The following is a 17,430-nucleotide window of genomic DNA, read 5'->3' as shown; positions in this document are numbered from 1 at the left end:
GCACGGCGTTTTGGAGCTTACTAAGACATTTCCAGCACATTCGTTCATCAGCGCCTGGCCTCCCTGCAATGGCGGGGAGCCGGGTGGTGCCCAAAGCTAGAGGAGGGAACTCCGGTGGCTTGTTCTGGGAAAGAGTCACAGCTGGATGCAAGGCCAGGGGTCCTTTCTGTGTCCCCAACTCCACCCAGTGGACATCTGGCCAGCTGGGGGCTCCTCCCCAAGCAGTGCTTGCAGCAATTTATGACGTGCCAGTCACTGGCCACATGCTCTAGACCCCTTAACTTATCGGGTCTTTTCCTTCTCTCCTTGATGGGGGTGGGGGGTGTCTCCATCTCTACCCATCACCCATCAAAGGTGAGAGACTCGGGCTGAGAGGTCTGGGCTGCTTCCCCTCTGCACACTCACAGCCTGGAGCTGGGGTGCAGGGTCAAGTCCACTGGCAGGGGAGGGGTGCTGGTGGTGAAAGGGTCAACCATTGGTGGCCCTCTAATGCTCCCCAAGAGTCCAGAAAGTGAGTGGGAACCCCCGCTTCCTCAGGAACGTTCTGGGAGCTGAACTTCCTCAGGATATTCCAGGTCACCAGGCGAGCTGCTCGTCTGTCATTTCCACTCTTTAAGACCCCCTTTTTCTTCCAGATCCCTGCACAGCTCGTCCCTCCTGAATTTTCCTCGGGGCCTGCACCTGCCTCTTTCCATCCCCACTGAATCTTTGGTGCATGAACACACACACTGCCCCACAAGCCGTTACCGTTCATTTGGACACTTCGGGCATGAGTTAGCTCTCTGATCAGGGTCTGTAGAAGCAAATCTCTTCCCTCTCTATGGCCCGAGGAGTACTGTCTTTGGACACATTACTGAACCCAAAGGCAAGCCCGTCTAATAGTTTGTATCACTGGTCCTACTGCAAAAGCTCTGGGACCCTCTAGGTACCAAGCACATTGCGTGGAATGTCCCATTTAATACTTGCAGATGAGGGAAGTGGGGCTCAGAGAGGTACGGACACCTGCCATGACACACAGTAAGTGATAAAGCAGGGATTCCAACCCAAGACAGCTGGAGGGCAGAGCCCCAGCCCCACCTACTCAGCTGCTGTAGCCTGGAGCCGAGGCCCTGGCAGCCTTGGTTATCACGTGACCCCTCGTCTGGCACAGCATTTGGCCTCAATCAAGTTTGCTAAGTACTCAGATGACTGACAGCAGAAGGTGCCCCATCCATGGTGTTAACTGGCCTGCCAGCTGGGAGGAAGGGAGCTTCCAGGAGAGACCCATGGTCAGACAACAGGGGCACTCACCCAAACAGGAGCCACCTTAACTAACACCCAGAGCCATGGTCGGGCTGCCCAGGAGCGGTGGCCCACGGGAAGGGGATGCCTTCTGGAGTCATTTGATGCCCCGCACAGTGTGCCAGGGGCTACACCCCGAGAGAAGAGGGGCAGGGACTGTGAGTGGGTCCCTCTGGCTCAGCTGCCACCTCTCCAGGGGACTGAGTGGGTGGGGGAGGTTCAGGCCCCCCCAGCCACAGCTGCTGGCGGGACAGGCGCTGTCTCTGGGGCCACCGGGGTGGCGGAGTGCCCTACCACCATCCTCTCGCCCATCTGGAGGTCTTCCTGACCCAGCCAGTTTAGATTTCCTCTCGTGGAAAGAAGAAAATTACAGCTGGAGATCTTCCCCCTCCCCCGCCCCCAAGATCTGGGGCGCAGGGTTAGGGACACACCAACAAACACGGGCACGTGCACGCGCGCGCGCGCGCGCGCGCGCGCACACACACACACACACACCGACACAGCTGTCTCAGAAATCATATCCGCCTCTTTTCATGCATTCATTGGGAGCGGAAGATTCCCTGGAGCTATCCCCAGGCGGCCGCATTCTCCGGGAACGCTGACTTCCACCGGCAGAGCTCTGGGAGAGGGAGGGGCAGACACAGATTAGGAGGGAGCTGGGCTAACCCACCCAACTGCCTCGCAGACAGCAGGAAGGGGTCCTGATTCTCTCCCCTTTCTGGAAGGGCAGGCACCTTGTGCCTGGAGCCTGAGGGTGACAGGGACACTAGGGGCTATTATTAGACTCCCTGTCCCCGGTGCACTGCACACCCTGCCAGATCAGGATCCCTCGGGCCCTGCAGGAGCAAGGGCTGGTCAGAGAAGGCAAACAGCTGACTCCCGGCTCAGCCTCCCCCTCAGCCTCCCGAGACTCAGCCGAGGCCCTGCTCTGCCCTGACCTGCCCCACACGGGCAGATCAGGCTCAGGCCAGAGAACCTGACACTCTGCAGGCAGAGGCCACCAGGGGTCAAAGTCCCAACATTGGCGCAGAACTCTCAACAAATGGACCCCGTCCTGGGCTTTTCAGCCTGAATCTTTGACCCAACAGTGAACTGACTCAGCGGGGCCACAGGGGCTGGAGCAGGCTTGGCCAGACCTCAGAAGGCTGGGAGAACCTTTAGTTCTGCCTCGGTGGGGAGGTCTGGGGAGCCCCTCCCCCAGGGGGAGTACAGAACCCGCAGAGGGAAGGGCCAGCGGAGCGAGGAAAGGGCAGAAGTGCAAGGATGAGGGGAGTGGCCGGCCAAGAAGCCAAGACCCCAGAAATCCAGGGCCTTGGAGTGTATGTACGCAGCAGGAGGCTGAAGCTGCTGTGAGATGGGGCTGGCCGCGGACACGTCCCTTCCCCCAGACCTCCATATGTGGCTGTGGGCTTTGGGCGCACGGGAGGGAAGTCACCCCCGCCCCCACGCAGCCGCCTCCCCCGGCCCTGCAGCGGTCCAGGAGGGGCCCAGGCAGAGGTGCCCAGCGGCTCCCAACCTGCAAGCAGGGGCTGGGGAGGAGGGGGGCTGCGGAGTCGAACTCTGGGGACGAGTCAGTTTCTGCTCAAACTTCTCCCAGGCCACACACACCCGGAAAGAGAGCGCCCGTCTTGGAACCGCAGACGGAAGAAAAGCCCGAGGCGCCCTTGGCATCCCCACAGCTCGCGCGAGGGAATTACCCGGGTACCGGCACAAAAGCCCCCCTCCTCCGGCGCTCGGGCCCCCACGCCCCGCACGCAGCCTCCGCGCCCCTCCCCCCCGTTCCCCAGCGCTGGCAGAACTCCCATCTTTCCAGCTTTCCCGGCCCACGAGGTTCCCAGACGGGAGCGCCGTAGCCAAGAGTCCCGGGGGAGAAAGGGAGAGGGGTGACGAGGCTGCGGGGCAAGAGGGGGAGGCGGGCCGGGGAGGCGTGCGGACCGCGGCGGGCGGGCCGGGAGGGGGACTGCGTGGTGCGGGGACTTGGGGCGCCGGCCGTGGCCCGGGTCCGGGCGGCGCGGACTCACCTCCCGGTAACTCTCATCGCGGGGGTTGAATGTGCTGTTCACCGGCTGCAGGCGCAAGCCCAGGTGCGGGACGCTGTGCAGCCACGCCACCCACCAGGGCGCGACGTACTCCACGCGCGCGGCCGGCATGGCTCGGCCCGAGCGCGCCCGCCTGCTGCCTGCTGCGGCCGCCGCTGCCGCCGCCGCCGCCGCCGCCGCCGCCACCCGGCCCGGGACGCGCGCCCCGCCCCGCCCCGCCCCGCCCCGCCCCGGCGCAGGCCCCGCCCCGCCCCGCCCCTCCCGGGCTGGACCACCGGCCCTGGGCGCGCCCTCGGGCTGCAGCGGGGCGTGCTGGGGAACCCGCAAGCTTTTCCTGCTCGGGATTCTGTCTTGGCCCCGCGGGCGAAGGAGATGGAAGAAGTGAAAACTGCCCCCAAACGCCCCTGTTTCTTCACAGCCGTCTCTAGGTCCCCGGGCTTCTCGTTAGTTGTTATCAAATCAGGATGTAGATTGTCAGTCAATGGGTGCTGTGAGCAGGGCAGTCCTGGCGCCAGAGGCGACACGGCCATTCCTAGGGCTGCCAGGGGGTAGTCAGTTCACAGTTTGGGGACGGCAGGGAGCAACAGTCTGCCCCTGGGTCCCTAGTTCTAAATTCACTCTCATTTATTGAGCACCCACTGTGTAAACCACGTGTACTCAGAGCAGTAAGACGCGGTTCTGTCCCGCGAGCGCCCAGCCTATCTGCGCAAACAACTAACGGATGCTGCTTTGGAAGCCCTGGGAACTGAGAAAAGCAGTTTGATTCTGCCTGGCAGGGGGCACGGGGCAGGCCTCCTGGAGGAAGGGACCCTCGAACTGACCAGAGGGGTGGGTAGGAGAGCCCTGGGAGCGCCGGGAAAGGCTGGACCTCTCTGGGAGACACAAGACCGTCCACAGCACACATTTACTGAACACCTACTATGTGCCAGGCACTGAACAGAGCAGGGGCATGGCGCTTGGTGGGGGCAGCTGGTAATAGCAGCACACACAGAAGGATGCAAACTGTTGTCTTCGAAGGGGCTTTGGAGAAAAGCAAAAGCAGAGCAGGGTCAGTGGACCAGGATGCGTTCAGGTGCAGTCGTTGATCTGATAAAGCCTTGTGGACACCTGGCCCTGAGTATGCTGAGCACTCACAGAAGCCCCAGGCATAAAAGCCTGGTTTTGGGAACTGCAAACAGCATGATGTGATGGGAGGACAGGTCGGGGCTGGCAAGTAGTGGTGAGGCTTGAGACAAGGACAAGGTCAAGGTAAAGGACCGCCTGAGGTTTAAGTGAGAGTGGAGGAGTTAGGGGTCCTGATGGATCTGGCTGGAATTGGACACAGTCTGGGGGTGGTCATGAGGTGGGGAAGAGACATGGGTGAGAAAGGGGACTCCGGAGAAACTCCTGAGTTTCTGACTTGGGGAGCTGGGAGCAGTGCCCTGAAAGCGTGGTTGCCAGAGGGGGGTGGACCACAGACGTCCCTACTATGTCCGCTATCAGAGGTCCAGGGGCCTGGAGAGGGAGTCCCAGTTCCCTGGGCTGACTGGGGCCATCTCATCTGCGCATGCCCAAAGCTGAGGCACTGAGGGGGGTGCAGAAGGCCAGAGACTGCTTCTTTTCTCGTAGGGGTTTTCATTAATTCAACAAACTTTGACAGCGCACCTTCTCCCTTCTAGGGAATACAGTGACCAATAAAACACCCGCGTTCCTGTCTGCATGGGGTCTAGAGTTTACTAGGGGAGGGGAGGAAGCTTTTACCCCAGTGAGGAGTTGCAAACCCTGTTCAGTGCTTTCAAGAGTCTGGTGTTGGTGGGGTTGGGGGCGAGCTACTCGGGGTGTCCTGGGCGAGGGTTCTGAGCAGAGGGACAGTATATGATGAGATTGGGGACCGCGATCCGGGTGGGGGTGTTAAGGGTGCAGAAGAGAATCAAATAGGTACAGCACGGGGGGGGTGTGTGTGGCAAGGAGAGACTGTTAGACTGCAGGGATGGAGAGCAGAGGCTGACTGGCCCCCGGAAGGGGCGGTGTAAGAGGTAACTTTTCCAGGTGATGAAACATTGGTTGCAGTGGTATTTATACAAGTATAAATGTTTGTCAAAATTCAGAGAATTGTACATCAAGAAGGGTGAATTTCACTGTAAGTTTTGCCTCAATAAGCCTTATTTTATATTTTTTAAAAGATTTTATTTTAGGGGCGCCTGGGTGGCTCAGTCGTTAAGCGTCTGTCTTCGGCTCAGATCATGATCCCAGGGTCCTGGGATTGAGCCCCGCATCAGGCTCCCTGCTCGGCGGGAAGCCTGCTTCTCCCTCTCCCCCTGCTTGCAGTCCCTCTCTCGCTGTCTCTCTGTCAAATAAATAAAAATTTTTTTAACAAAATTTATTTTAGAAAGAGAGAGAAGGGGGGAGGGGCGGAGGGAGAGGGAGAGAGAGAGACTCTAGCAGACTCCCTGCTGAGCACGGATGAGATTGGGGACCGCGGATGAGATTGGGGACTGCTGAGCACGGATGAGATTGAGCACCCACTGTGTAAACCACGTGTACTCAGAGCAGTAAGACGCGGTTCTGTCCCGCGAGCGCCCAGCCTATCTGCCCAAACAACTAACGGATGCTGCTTTGGAAGCCCTGGGGACTGAGAAAAGCAGTTTGATTCTGCCTGGCAGGGGGCACGGGGCAGGCCTCCTGGAGGAAGGGACCCTCGAATTGACCAGAGGGGTGGGTAGGAGAGCCCTGGGAGCACCGGGAAAGGCTGGACCTCTCTGGGAGACACAAGACCGTCCACAGCACACATTTACTGAACACCTACTATGTGCCAGGCACTGAACAGAGCAGGGGCATGGCGCTTGGTGGGGGCCCAAGCCCCGCATTGAGCCCCGCATCGGGCTCCCTGCTCGGCGGGAAGCCTGCTTCTCCCTCTCCCCCTGCTTGCGGTCCCTCTCTCGCTGTCTGTCAAATAAATAAAAATTTTTTTAACAAAATTTATTTTTGTTAAATAGCCCAACGTGGGGCTCGATCTCACAACCCTGTGATCATGACCTGAGCTGAAACCAAGAGTCAAATGCTTAACGGACTGAGCCATCCAGGGGCCCCTCAATCAGCCTTACTTTAAAATAAATACCTTTATTTTAAAAAAAGGTGGGGGGGGGTAGGAAATAGGCAAGGGCCATTTCACACAGGGCCTGGTAAGGATTTTGGTCTTTGAGGCGGGCCCTGCTGCCTGCTGAGAAAAATGTACCTTTGAAGCAATGTCCTGGGGCCCTCGGTAGGCGGGCTCTGACAACTGGCATGAGGATGCAGCCTGGCACCTCCGTGACAGGCCCTGCTGGGTGCCACATGCACGGTCTCCCCTCCCCATCGACAGCACAGAAGGCTCCAGCTGCTGATCCTGCCTCCCGAACGCCGGAGGTTTGGGGATTTGGCATTCCTCTAGAAGATTAGAGTCACAACAGTGATTGCAAGTGCTCCAGGGGAGAAGGGAGGGCAAGATACCAGAGATCCCAAGCGGGAGGGTCTGCCTCCGGGGAAGGGGCGTGTCTCACCCTGGGGACTGACCCTGAACCTGTTACCGGGGAGTCCTGCCAGCCCCAGAGAGGGGGTGGTGGGGCAGGGGGCAGGCCAGCAGACAGGCTTGAAGACAAACACCAAAGCTCACCCTCAGGGCCAGCGTGGCAGCCATCTGGGTGCAGCAATGAACACCCAAACCTGCTCTGCCGGTCTGCACCCAGCTAGACAGTGATCCTTCTAGCTTCTTCCCCAGAGGCCTGCTGAGCTAGGCAGTGGAGCCCACGGAGCAAAGCCGCAGAACAGGAACAGGAGACTGCCTGGGGACTCTTATTGGGAGTTGAAGTGAGAACAGCCCAACTGCCCATTCCAAACCAGCAACTGTGGCCCACGCCTCACCACTCAGCCGGTGTGCAGCAGGAATGGACTCACCCAAGCTGACAAGTGGACCTCAGCAAAGCAGTGGTTGACCCTGGCCACCTTAGGGCTTAACACATACCTAGGCCTCCAACCAACTTAATCAGAATCTCTGCCATCAGCCTTGGCCACCATGGCGAATTTTGAACAAGCGCCCCAAACGCTCCAAGGCACAAGCCGGTGCTGAGAACCGTGGCGGAAAAGGGTACCTTCTCCAGGCACAGAGGCCAGACAAAGGCCCGCAGGGTCTGTCTCCTAGGAGCTGGGGCCTGTCTCTGCACAATGTGCTGGGACAAAGGGAGCCCAAGTGGCAAGCCCTCCCTCTTCCTGGGAATCTTGAACACCCAGAGAATGGGGAAGACTGGAAGCCCCTGAAGGTGCTCCATCCTGGCTTGGTCACTGAGAGCCCGTGGACCCCTCCTGGAGAAAACCCATGCCTCTCATGACTGGATTCAAACTCCTTACAGCCTTAGAATTTCTATAGGAAAAAATGCAACTAAATGAATTCAGGCAGTAGGCTCCTGGGGAGTGGATTTTATCAAGTGAAGCATTTCTAGACCCACACTGGAGACCGCTCACTTGTAGTATGTCGCCACCTCGTGGTCCGTCCTGACATGACCCCCATTCACCTCAAAATTGCCAAGTGCCAGAAAAGCGACCAAACCTTTACTCTCAGCTCATTCCCCCTTACGACAAACCACTGAAGCATCAATAGTTATGGGTTATGTGCCGTAACCATATGTAAACTCAGGCCATGTCGGGAAAGGCAGTCTGGAGGACCCCACTCAGCCTCTTAAGAACTGGCCTTGCACACAGGAGCCCAACATAATTCATACCTGTCATGTCATGGAGGCAGCTTTCTCTGCATCATAGGACACTTGCCCAACCCCATTGCCTGTCCTCAGGAGGGAGGGGAGGGGAGGGGATCCTATGAGGCTGATTGCCCTGCCGCCTCACAGGGTGACACCTGCTGGCCATCACCTGCCATTAGAGCTGATCTCACAGTCTTTTCTCTGTAAGCACTGTCCCATCCCTGCCTGATTTTCCCAGGGTGACTCAATAGGCAGAGGTTTGCCGTTCTTCCCTGGGGCTGGTACCAGTGCATGGTGCTCAACAGTGAGGTAATTTCTCAAGACCATGCTAGCTGGCAAGGGGTAGAACCTGGATTTAACCCCCAAGGAGTCGGGGCTGGCTGGGACCTGAGCTGCTGCACTCATGCTGGAATTTGGGCCCTTTTGAGCAGTGGGCCACACTCACAAACCCCCACCCGTGAACTCAATGTCCACCCCACTGTCTTGAGGCCTAGGGTCAGATCTCCGGCCAGGAACCCTGGTTTCTCCCCCTAACCTTCAACTGGATTTAAAGACTGGTCTCTCAGTCCCAGGATCTTATTTCCTGTTCCCTCTTCCCTGGAGAGCTTGGCCTAGTTTGCTGGGCTAACACTCACCTGCTCTTAGCAATAATCTCATCACACCCTACATGTTCTGAAGCTCCACTTTACCTTGAGCAGCACTTAGGAAACAAAGTGTCTTAGTCTGAATAAAAAGCCTCTTGTCTACTCCTGCATTAAGAATATTTCCCCATGGTGGATCTGAAAGCAGTGCTCTGTTCGGAGGATGGGATGGCTCAGTCTGTTGTTATTTCCTAGAAGCTAATCAACCCCACCTTGTATCTACCATTTTCATTATCAGGAAGCTCACTTTACCTAAATGACTTCTAAATCCCATGAGGGCATACTGGCTTACTTCCACAAATATCTGCCTCTTCTGTGTGTTCCCATCTATTTATTTTCAAACTTAGGCTAAAAAAAGGATGGTTTTGTCCTTTGAGATCACAGCCGAAGATCAGGGATGCAAGTAAGTAGCAACCAGGACCCCCATCCTGTTCCCACCAGAAGCCACGACCAAGTAGTATTTCCCTTCCCGCCCTCAAAGACAAAGGACATTTTAAGAATTTTTAAAACTTTAATACAGTTCAAATCAGTGGGCCAGGTTCACTTCAGCTCCTTCACTGCCAAACCTAGAGGAAAAGAGGATACAAGTGAGTCACCCAGAACATACATTTTTATTTAGAGTTACTCTTGCTTGTCTGGATCTTGTACTTAAGCTAAAGAGGCTTAACAAACTAAGAAATTAAGCATATCATGGTGGTTTTGCTTAAGATATTAAGTTAATCAGGGTTGTGAGATCGAGCCCCATGACAGGCTCTGTACTGAGCGTGGAACCTACTTAAGATTCTCTCTCTCCCTCTGCCCCTCTTGCATGCCCTCGCTCTAAATCTAACGAAATAAAAATTAAAAAAAAATTAAGTCAGTGTTAGGGGCGCCTGGGTGGTATAGTCAACTCTTGGGTTTCTGCTCAGGTTGTGATCTCAGGGTTGTGAAACTGAATCCCACATGGGGCCTCGAGCTCAGCGGAGTCTGCTTAGGACTCTCCCTCTGCCCACCCCCCCACCCCCCCACGCATGCTCTTAAAATAAATATTAAAAAAAAAAAATTTAAAAAAATTTAGTGTTTGATAATTAAAAAACAAAAACAAAACAAAACAAAACCAAAATCAGAAAGCATTCCCTCTCTCAGCCTTCGTGAAGAGGTCTCAAGAAGTTCTTATGTCAAGCTGCACTGGTGAACTTTCCAGTATGAAGGGGCAGCCTTTGAGACCACTGCACTCCGGGCCATCTCTGCCCCTGCTCAGCTTTTGGTCCCCCCTCTCGCCAGGATGAGCCGTAAGTCTCACCTATGCTCATGGCCTGTTTAGTTTTCTGACCTGCAAAAATGGGGATGGGTACCAGCACCCACCTTGTAGGGTTGCGGGGAGAAGGAAGAGTTACCCACAGAGTAAATGTTCGCTGTTACTATTCTGTGTTAGAAAAGCACGGATGGGAGCGAAACGAACTGTTCTCTGGCCAGGGAAACTATTTCTGGAACAGGATGGAACTCTGAGGATCAACTATTCATTCCTTGCGCCACCAACAGCAAGAGCAGATACTTCGACAAGCCACAAAATGGACTTTCCTAAACCTGGGGACAACTCAAGAAAGATGGCAACACAGCTGCCTTCCACATTTCAGTCCTTGCCCCCCAGGACCCCAGGCTCGCTCACCTGGGGGCAGGGACTGCTTCAGTTTCTCTGCCTTCTCCTTGTCCGTGATGACCAAGGTGTAAAGGTATCTGCTGCACCGCACTTTAAACTTCACATTATCCTTATTTTTCTTGATCTTGACGGCTACCAAAGAGACCAGAATTAGGAGTTAAGTTGTATCACAGAAGAGATGTCACGCAGTTCACCTGCTTTATATTTATGTAGAAAAGTGGCACTTTTGGCTGCAACCATGGTCAGGGCTATGCTCGCCTCCCTGTACCGTCTCCTCTGCAGAAAGAGAAAACCAGAAGCCCTCTAGGACTTCAATATTAAAAGTGTCAGAAACCTACATTTCTCTTATATTAATATGTCAGAGCCTAGGGCTTATTCATCTAAACTGGTTTACACATAAAAACAGATTATCTGATACATGGAACACATGCGAGAACATTCTGTAAGCATCTTATTTTTTAAAGGGATAAAAGTAGCTCATCAAATAAGGAGATGGATTATCTGCTAGGATCAAGAACGTTCCACCTCTCTACTTCTGGGAATCAGTTCTCTGCCTCCCCGGGGCAATGGTAACTACTTTCTTCAGGGTCTGCCAGCCACCCGCCCCAGAGTTATGTGCTAAAGCTTTTCCTTAAATTTATGAAACCCATTTTCCGGGGTCTTTCCAACTGTCCAATTCTATCTCAGGACCACAGCTCAGACAACAGAGCCCCAAGTGTGACTCAAGCTCAGCAGTACAAGGTCTGAAGTTTTGTTGGCGGTGAGACAAGCATCATGCATTTCCATGGAGGACATTTTATGCATCCATCAAAACTCCTCATTCTAACTTTAAAAACAGGTCAGACACTCCCAAGAATTCATTATAAACACACTGAAGTGCCCATCCCGAGTCAGGTGGCCACACAGGGGCTCTAGCAGCTCAGCCAGAGCCCCTGACCAGACGGCTGGACACAAAGGCACTCAGCCCCACAGAAGCGGCGCCGAGATTCACTTGGACTTACAACCCCCAGCTCCCTCTCTGCCACTAACTCTAAGGAAAGGAGGCACATCACGGGACGCAGCACTTGAGCCTGCCCAAGGCAATGGCTGCCTTAGCTTATGTTGTTGTTTTTTTTTATTTGAAGATTTTATTTATTTGACAGAGAGCACAAGCAGAGGGAGAGAGAGGGAGAAGCAGGCTCCCTGCTGAGCAAGGAGCCTGAAGTGGGACTCGATCCCAGGACCCCGGGATCATGACCTGAGCCGAAGGCAGCCGCTTAACCAACTGATCCACCCAGGCATCCCAGCTTATGTTTTAATAAATCCAGCAAACTGGGTCTTCGTTCAAACCAACCTATTTTGCTATCTTAACATTCCTCTTAAAGCTGAGCATGCTGCATTGCCTAGCAGCTGCCGTGTGCCTATAAATTATGTGGGACAATCCTAAAAGCTCTTAAAAAGTGGTTTATTCAACGCTGTCATCCTGTGCAGTCCTTCCACCTAAGGGCATAAACCCAAAGAACTGAGAGCAGAAATGAGAGATATCTGCACACCGGTGTTCAGGACAACAGGATTTGAAATAGCCAAAAAGGAGATACCACTCAGTGCCTACTGCTGGATGAACAAACTGTGGCAGATCCACACGACGGATTATTCAGCCTTAAAAGGAAATTCGGACAAATGCTACTGCATGGATGAACCCAGAAGACACTGTGCTAAATGAAGCAAGCCAGTCCCACAGGGACAAACACTGCTGATTTCATTTACAGGTTTCTAGAGCAGTCAGATCAATAAAGTAAGCAGAATGGTGGAAGCCAGGGATTGGAGGGAGAATGGTGGGTTAGTGTTTCTTGGGTAGTTTTAGTTTTACAGGATCACGAGTTCAGAAAATGCTGTGGGAGGGTCCCCAGTGCCAGCAAACTGTACACTTAAAAATGAGGTTCTGGGGTGCCTGGGTGGCTCAGTCGTTAAGCGTCTGCCTTCGGCTCGGGTCATGATCCCAGGGTCCTGGGATCGAGTCCCGCATCGGGCTCCCTGCTCAGCGGGAAGCCTGCTTCTCCCTCTCCCACTCTCCCTGCTTGTGTTCCTGCTCTCGCTATGTCTCTCTCTGTCAAATAAATAAATAAAATCTTAAAAAAAAAAAAAATGAGGTTCTGTTATGCATATTTCTAATTAAAAATATTTTTTAAAAGTTTACTCAACAAACACTGAACACTCTGTGTCCAGGGGACCACATGGTCTAACATCAGGCTCCCGAATTCCAATGCAAACGAACCTGAGGGACGGGGTGCCATTTCTTCATGGTACTAAGGAGCCCTGCACCAATCCCATGGGACAGATGTTATTACCAATCCCCCTTCAACGGAGGGAAAAGGTAGTGTCGTGTTTAATTTGTTGAGGACGGCTACTTCCTCACAGCGCTAGGATTTGAACCAGACAGTGACTCAAAGTCCCTGGCCTGAACGATGATGATCACAATAACCTCTCCTTACAGCACGACAGTGTACCAACAGTCCCCAGAAGCACCGGACAGAGCAGACACTCCCCCATTCCCACAGATGGCCACCATTTCAAACAGTCCCAGACAAACAGGACCCTCCCTTCCCCGTGAACCCACTAAAACTCTCCCAGAGCTCCCACCACCTTGTCATCCTTCCACTGACAGAGCCTTAGAGCCTTGGCCACCTCAATCCGTCAGCAGAACACGGCTTACTTTCACAAACGATCTGATGTTCTCTCGCGAACACGTTTCGGAGGAGAAAGGAAGCTTTAAGCAGTATTTGATGAGGCAGAAAAATGAGGACTCTGGGCTACCCCCCCCCGTATCTACCATGTAGGAAGCACAAGCCCCCACACCTCCCTCAACTCTAACAAAGGGGTACCAGCAGGACTCCCTCCCACACGGGGTGCACCAGGGGCTAGTACTTCACCCATCGAAAGCTTGCTGTTGTAGCCTTCTGATGCATCGTTCCCTTTTCCTTATTTATGGCCGCGGGAAACTAACTCCTACACGTGGAAAGTCAGACTACTTCCTGCAGCCCACTGTGCGGGGCCTGGACTCGGGCAGCAGTGGGCCCAGAACCCGACACGGGGCACCAAGGTCAGGGTTCTGAGACCCGCATTTCCAGACTTCCACCTGGTAAGGACTCTGCTCAGAACACACACCTCTTCTGAACTAAGGATGGTTTTTAAAATGCTCACAATTAGCCAAAGGGAACACACTGCCCAACGAAGTCTTCCTTCTGGGAAACAGGATAGAATCCCTGCTCCCGGGGAGCCAGGCATCCGCTTCAACAGCCTCCCTCGGTCTGACACCCCAGGGACCAACACTCCAGGGGACCGTCCAGCCTACTGTCCAGGGGAAGGTCTAGGGGGGGATCAGGGGAAGGTCTAGGGAGGATCCAGGGGAAGGTCTAGGGGGGGATCAGGGGAAGGTCTAGGGAGGATCCAGGGGAAGGTCTAGGGGGGGATCAGGGGAAGGTCTAGGGAGGATCCAGGGGAAGGTCTAGGGGGGGATCAGGGGAAGGTCTAGGGAGGATCCAGGGGAAGGTCTAGGGGGGGATCAGGGGAAGGTCTAGGGAGGATCCAGGGGAAGGTCTAGGGGAGGATCCAGGGGAAGGTCTAGGGGGGGATCAGGGGAAGGTCTAGGGGGGGATCAGGGGAAGGTCTAGGGAGGATCCAGAGGAAGGTCTAGGGGGGGATCAGGGGAAGGTCTAGGGAGGATCCAGGGGAAGGTCTAGGGGGGGATCAGGGGAAGGTCTAGGGAGGATCCAGAGGAAGGTCTAGGGGGGGATCAGGGGAAGGTCTAGGGAGGATCCAGGGGAAGGTCTAGGGAGGATCCAGGGGAAGGTCTAGGGAGGGATCAGGGGAAGGTCTAGGGGGGGATCAGGGGAAGGTCTAGGGAGGATCCAGGGGAAGGTCTAGGGGGGGATCAGGGGAAGGTCTAGGGAGGATCCAGGGGAAGGTCTAGGGGGGGATCAGGGGAAGGTCTAGGGAGGATCCAGGGGAAGGTCTAGGGGGGATCAGGGGAAGGTCTAGGGAGGATCCAGGGGAAGGTCTAGGGGGGGATCAGGGGAAGGTCTAGGGGGGATCCAGGGGAAGGTCTAGGGAGGATCCAGGGGAAGGTCTAGGGGGGGATCAGGGGAAGGTCTAGGGAGGATCCAGAGGAAGGTCTAGGGGGGGATCAGGGGAAGGTCTAGGGAGGATCCAGGGGAAGGTCTAGGGAGGATCCAGGGGAAGGTCTAGGGAGGATCCAGGGGAAGGTCTAGGGGGGGATCAGGGGAAGGTCTAGGGAGGATCCAGGGGAAGGTCTAGGGGGGATCAGGGGAAGGTCTAGGGAGGATCCAGGGGAAGGTCTAGGGGGGGATCAGGGGAAGGTCTAGGGGGGATCCAGGGGAAGGTCTAGGGAGGATCCAGGGGAAGGTCTAGGGGGGGATCAGGGGAAGGTCTAGGGAGGATCCAGAGGAAGGTCTAGGGGGGGATCAGGGGAAGGTCTAGGGAGGATCCAGGGGAAGGTCTAGGGAGGATCCAGGGGAAGGTCTAGGGAGGATCCAGGGGAAGGTCTAGGGGGGGATCAGGGGAAGGTCTAGGGAGGGATCAGGGGAAGGTCTAGGGGAGGATCCAGGGGAAGGTCTAGGGGGGGATCAGGGGAAGGTCTAGGGGGGGATCAGGGGAAGGTCTAGGGAGGATCCAGAGGAAGGTCTAGGGGGGGATCAGGGGAAGGTCTAGGGAGGATCCAGGGGAAGGTCTAGGGGAGGATCCAGGGGAAGGTCTAGGGGGGGATCAGGGGAAGGTCTAGGGAGGATCCAGGGGAAGGTCTAGGGGGGATCAGGGGAAGGTCTAGGGAGGATCCAGGGGAAGGTCTAGGGGGGGATCAGGGGAAGGTCTAGGGGGGATCCAGGGGAAGGTCTAGGGAGGATCCAGGGGAAGGTCTAGGGGGGGATCAGGGGAAGGTCTAGGGAGGATCCAGAGGAAGGTCTAGGGGGGGATCAGGGGAAGGTCTAGGGAGGATCCAGGGGAAGGTCTAGGGAGGATCCAGGGGAAGGTCTAGGGAGGATCCAGGGGAAGGTCTAGGGGGGGATCAGGGGAAGGTCTAGGGAGGGATCAGGGGAAGGTCTAGGGAGGGATCAGGGGAAGGTCTAGGGGAGGATCCAGGGGAAGGTCTAGGGGGGATCAGGGGAAGGTCTAGGGAGGATCCAGGGGAAGGTCTAGGGGGGATCAGGGGAAGGTCTAGGGAGGATCCAGGGGAAGGTCTAGGGGGGGATCAGGGGAAGGTCTAGGGAGGATCCAGAGGAAGGTCTAGGGGGGGATCAGGGGAAGGTCTAGGGAGGATCCAGGGGAAGGTCTAGGGGGGGATCAGGGGAAGGTCTAGGGAGGATCCAGGGGAAGGTCTAGGGGGGGATCAGGGGAAGGTCTAGGGAGGATCCAGGGGAAGGTCTAGGGGGGGATCAGGGGAAGGTCTAGGGAGGATCCAGAGGAAGGTCTAGGGAGGATCCAGGGGAAGGTCTAGGGGGGGATCAGGGGAAGGTCTAGGGAGGGATCAGGGCAGGATTCAGGGTAAGAACCACGGGGAGGTTTAGGGAGGGATCAGGGGAAGGTCTAGGGAGGATCCAGGGGAAGGTCTAGGGCGGGATCAGGGTAGGATCCAGGGTAGGGGCCAGGGCAGGGCCAGGGCAGGGGACCGCTCCACGCGCGCACGACCCTCTTCTCACTCTTGCACGTTCAGAGCGACCACTTACATTTGGCGTCCTTTCGCCTGGCCGTGAGCAGAAAGTCCTTGATTTCCTCGATTTTGCGAGGCTGCAACACAAAGAACAGGTTCATGAGCTGCGCTGACACACTTACTCTGACCAAGACTTGACCACCGCCACCAGCCCCTCACGGGGAGCGGGGACCCGGGACTCCTGCAAAGGCGCTCCTGCCCCCGCCCCCCGGGGGGGCCCCAGCAGGGGTCATACTCACCATGGCTACGGGGGGCGCAGGGGAGCGCGAGGGCGGCACCTGCGGAGAAGACCGATGTTGGCGTCAGCGGGGCGCGGGGACTGGCGATGACGCCCGCTTCTCCTCCCCACCCTCCCCCCGAAATGCCCACTCCGTCGCACTCCATCCTCCTCTCCCGCACCCTCGGTCCGCACCCAGGGTCCCCAGATCTCACCCAATCGTGGATTACCCCGGATTACCCCTCAGGGCCCCGTTTAGCGCCCGAAACACTCACAGCAAGCGGCAAGAAAGGAGGAGGGAAAAGAGCGAGACTTCCGTTTCCGGGCAGTTAAACCCTCCCCCGAAGGAAACTGGGTACGGTGTCTGCAAAGGGTCAAGAATAACATAGGCGTTCGTCCTTCCCATTGCGGCACCTCTGCCCCTTCCCGGCATAGATTAATAGTGTCGATCAGGAATAAAATAGGCAGCCTTCCTCCTCCCTCCACTCTCTTTTCCTTCTCCGCCCCCAACCCTTGGCTTTGCTAGGCTTTATCTCAGACCCAGTTTAAAGACTGAATACTTAGGGCGCCTGGGTGGCTCAGTGGTTAAGCATCTGCCTTCAGCTCAGGTCATGATCCCAGGGTCCTGGGATCGAGTCCCCCATCGGGCCCTTTGCTCAGCGGAGAGCCGGGTTCTCCCTCTCCCACTCCCCCTGCTTGTGTTCCCTCTCTCGCTGTCTCTCTCTGTCAAATAAAAATATAAAATCTTAAAAAACAAAAAACTAAAGACCGAACACTTATTAGCTACTACTTCCTTTAGATGTGTGCATTGAGCATCTAAGCAGGGATTTTCCTATTTAAATAAAGGGATCCTGGGGCGCCTGGGTGGCTCAGTCGTTGGGCGTCTGCCTTCCGCTCAGGTCATGATCCCAGGGTCCTGGGATCGAGCCCCGCATCGGGCTCCCTGCTCCGCGGGAAGCCTGCTTCTCCCTCTCCCACTCCCTGCTTGTGTTCCCTCTCTCGCTATGTCGCTCTGTGTCAAATAAATAAAATCTTTAATAAATAAATAAATAAATAATAAATAAATAAATAAATAAAGGGATCCTCCTATGTACACTTTAGAACCTCTTTGTAGGGGTTTCTCACATTTCCTTCTGGTCACCTTTTCCATGGACATCTAATCTGTCACGAGCAAGGCCCTCTTTTCCACTTAATGGAGCTTTT

At 55.7% G+C, this 17,430-nt stretch overlaps 2 protein-coding genes across 6 annotated transcripts in view; both read right to left on the bottom strand.

Moving 5' to 3' along the window:
* TTYH2 (tweety family member 2) overlaps nucleotides 1-3,510 on the bottom strand; it is a 36,772-nt gene extending 33,262 nt beyond the window's left edge. Inside the window, exon 1 of one of the 2 annotated variants that reach the window (XM_045888535.3) lies at nucleotides 3,303-3,510. In XM_045888535.3, coding sequence (XP_045744491.1) covers nucleotides 3,303-3,431 — 129 coding nt within the window. In that variant the 5' untranslated portion in view covers nucleotides 3,432-3,510. The remainder of the gene's footprint in view (nucleotides 1-3,302) is intronic. The other variant, XM_064583401.1, reaches the window with a different exon arrangement.
* Nucleotides 3,511-9,161: 5,651 nt separating this feature from the next.
* Nucleotides 9,162-16,594, bottom strand: RPL38 (ribosomal protein L38). Of its 4 annotated transcripts, none has more exons than XM_045888536.2 (5): nucleotides 16,503-16,594; nucleotides 16,250-16,288; nucleotides 16,027-16,087; nucleotides 10,319-10,441; nucleotides 9,162-9,236 (listed from the first exon to the last, which is right to left on the bottom strand). In XM_045888536.2, the coding sequence occupies exons 2-5, from the start codon at nucleotides 16,250-16,252 to the stop codon at nucleotides 9,211-9,213; spliced, it is 213 nt and encodes a 70-aa protein (XP_045744492.1). In that variant the 5' UTR covers nucleotides 16,253-16,288; nucleotides 16,503-16,594; the 3' UTR covers nucleotides 9,162-9,210. The 4 variants fall into 4 exon arrangements, with proteins under 4 accessions (XP_045744492.1, XP_045744493.1, XP_045744494.1 ...); XM_045888537.3 differs by having other exon boundaries at nucleotides 16,443-16,557; XM_045888538.3 differs by having other exon boundaries at nucleotides 16,458-16,513.
* Between the last annotated feature and the right edge of the window lie 836 nt (nucleotides 16,595-17,430).

This window comes from Mirounga angustirostris, unplaced genomic scaffold, assembly GCF_029215605.1.
Source record: "Mirounga angustirostris isolate CCGP_5_RB_7025 unplaced genomic scaffold, mMirAng1.0.hap1 SCAF_17, whole genome shotgun sequence".
Classification (NCBI taxonomy): Eukaryota; Metazoa; Chordata; class Mammalia; order Carnivora; family Phocidae; genus Mirounga; species Mirounga angustirostris.
Note: the sequence above shows the minus strand (reverse complement) of the source record. Positions and strands in the feature narration are given on the sequence as shown.